General features: G+C 40.9%; 1 protein-coding gene across 1 annotated transcript; it reads right to left on the reverse strand.

The window, feature by feature from the left end:
• Window positions 1-1,270: 1,270 nt before the first annotated feature.
• On the reverse strand, window positions 1,271-2,401 carry LOC110321077 (actin-related protein T1). The gene has a single exon (XM_021197185.1). The coding sequence runs from the start codon at window positions 2,399-2,401 to the stop codon at window positions 1,271-1,273; it is 1,131 nt and encodes a 376-aa protein (XP_021052844.1).
• Window positions 2,402-2,802: the final 401 nt, after the last annotated feature.

Below are 2,802 nucleotides of genomic sequence, written 5' to 3' on the forward strand. Positions count from 1 at the left end.
CCAGAGATCAGCGTCTTGAGAATACACATGGAAAGTGAAAGTTCCCTGTAGTGAGGTACAGATTGTCACAGTGTACGGATGCATAGCATCCAGAGCTGAGTAAATGCTTAAAAGTTCTAAAACTCAAAGGATTTTTCAGTATTAAAAAGAAACTTCGAGTCTAGACACTATCAAACTCACAAGGAAAAAAAAAGGTATTATTAAAAATGCCTGGGACTGAAAGAACTAAGTATTTTTTTCTTTTTAATGTTTCTTTTTATTTGTTTTTATTAAAAGTATTATGTTTGCTCATACAATATATCCCAATTTAAGTTTCTCTTCCCTCTATACATCCTAGCTTCCCCCAACCTTCCTATTCCTCCAGAACCATCCTCTCTCCATTTCTTCTTCAGAAAATGTCAGATCTCTCATAGATGACAGACAGACTGGTCAAAACAATATGCAGTAAGACAAGGTGAGGGGCTTCATACTGAGACTGATCATGGCAACCTAATAGGAGGAAAGAGGTCTCAAGAGCAGGCAAAAGTGTTAAGAGATGCACCCACTCACACTGTTAATTATACAAGACCACAAAAGAGCTGTAACATATAGGCAGAGGACCTAGGGCAGATGCTTGCAGGTCAGGTGCTTGCCATTTCTGTCTCTGTGAGCCCATGTGATTCAGTGGGCTGTGTTTTCCTAAGGGTTATACCAGATTGCAATCCCACCAGCAAAGGAGGAGTGTTTCTCCACATCCTCACCAGCATCTGCTGTCACCTGGGTTTTTGATCTTAGCCATTTTGACTGGAGTGAGATGGAATCTCAGGATTGTTTTGATTTGCATTTCCCTGATGATTAAGGAGGTTGAATATTTTTTTTTTCTATGTGCTTCTCAGCCATTAGGTATTCCTCAGTTGAGAATTCTTTGTTTAGCTCTGTGACCCATTTTTTAATAGGGATATTTGTTTCTCTGGAGTCTAACTTTTTGAGTTCTTTGTATATATTGCATATTAGCCCTCTATCAGATGTAGGATTCGGGAAGAGCTTTTCCCTCTCTGTTGGTGGTCTTTTTGTCTTATTGACAGTGTCCTTTGCCTTACAGATGCTTTGTAATTTTTATGGGATTCCATTTGTCTGTTCTTGGTCTTCAAGCATAAATAATTAAAACATGAAATCAGTGACAGCTTATTTGTTTATTTTATTAAATGCCAAGGAATGATGTTTACCCCCCACCACCACTAAGACTCCTTGTCGTCTGGTATTTATAGTAGTTGCCAGAGTCCCGTGGTCCTTAAAAGCATTTTCTTTGAACCACAAATGCCCCATACTCTTTGAAGTCCTCAGCAGTGACCCACATCTGCTTGAATGTTGTCATGGATGTCATGACAGATCCACCAATCCAAGCCGAATAACATCTGTCGGAGGAAGCTGTAATCTTGATTGGGGTTCCCTCAAAAGCCAGAAGTTCTAGTTCTTTCAGGAGTCTATCCTGAAGCCCAGGAAAGAGTGTGGTACCTCCAGAAAGCACAATCTCAGCAAACAGATTCTCCTGGATGTCAGTGTCACACTTCATGATGCTGTTGCAGATCATTTTTGAGATTCCTAATTCATGAATACCTAGATGATCAGGTGTAAAAAGAACCTCAGGCACCTGACACAGTTGGTCATTCATCTGGATAGTATTCCCATCTGGCAGTGTGTATTCGCTTAGGAACTGCTGACAATTCTTTTCTGTGTCTTTGTAGCCGAAGGAGACAGTACATAACTTCTCTTTAATATCATCCACCAATGCTTTGTTGAGGATGCAGGGGAAGGTGTAGCCTTTAGCAAGGAGGAGTCGGGTGAGGTGTTCTGTGATATCTCTCCCTGCCACATATAACTTGGTGATAGCATGAGGCAGAGAGTAGCCTTCGTAGATGGGAACAGTGCAGGTGACCCCGTCTCCACTGTCCAGGACCAGCCCAGTGATACAGGCAGAAGCACACAAGGCTCCTACTGCGTGGTTACAAAGATACAAGGCAGGCACATTAAATTTCTCAAACATTATTTCTGTGGTCTTCTCTCTGGTCTCTAGTGGATTCAAGGAGGGCTCAGTCATGAAAACTGGTTGTTCATTGGGTTTCACTCCTAGCTCCCACTTAAAAAGGTCCTTCCACAGTTTTTCCATGTCATCCCATCTAGTTACCAGTCCACGCTCAATAGGATAGTGTAGATATAATCCATCGTGCATGCACTGAGCTTTGTCTCCCACAAAGTACCTTTTCCGATTAGATCTTGCAGATGGTATGTTGAATTTTGGGTGCCAAACAACAGAGTTGATGACATGACGTGGTTCAATCTCTCCTGAAATTCCAACTTTACAGAGTCCAGAACCATTGTCAAAAATCACGGCTGGATTATCTAATATAGCTGGATTAAGCATGTCTGGATTTGATCTTTTACACGTCAGCAATAGGATGTTTAGTTTGTCTACAAAGGGGAATAAAAGGCACCCCAGTCGTTCCCAGTCCACCAGAGTGTCAGGTCCTCAGTCCATGAATGTTGTGTCCTTTCTGGTGGTTCATTGTTTGCTGAGAGGGAAATTCAGGAATAGCTGTTCCTATGTCATAATGTAGCCATGGCAATAGCTGAATGCACTCAGAAGCTAGAGGTAAGATGGTTATTGTATTTGTAAATATATGTGTGTATTTTTGACAAATTTAATAGAAGTTTGAATATCTCTCCATATATGCTAATGGATATATAGTACCTTATTAAATAGAGTTGACATTTCCAAGCTAATCTTTGCAGGCAGTTCATATAAAGGCTGTGAATTCATTTTCA

The sequence above is a fragment of the Mus pahari genome, chromosome 4, assembly GCF_900095145.1.
Source record: "Mus pahari chromosome 4, PAHARI_EIJ_v1.1, whole genome shotgun sequence".
NCBI classification, from domain to species: Eukaryota; Metazoa; Chordata; class Mammalia; order Rodentia; family Muridae; genus Mus; species Mus pahari.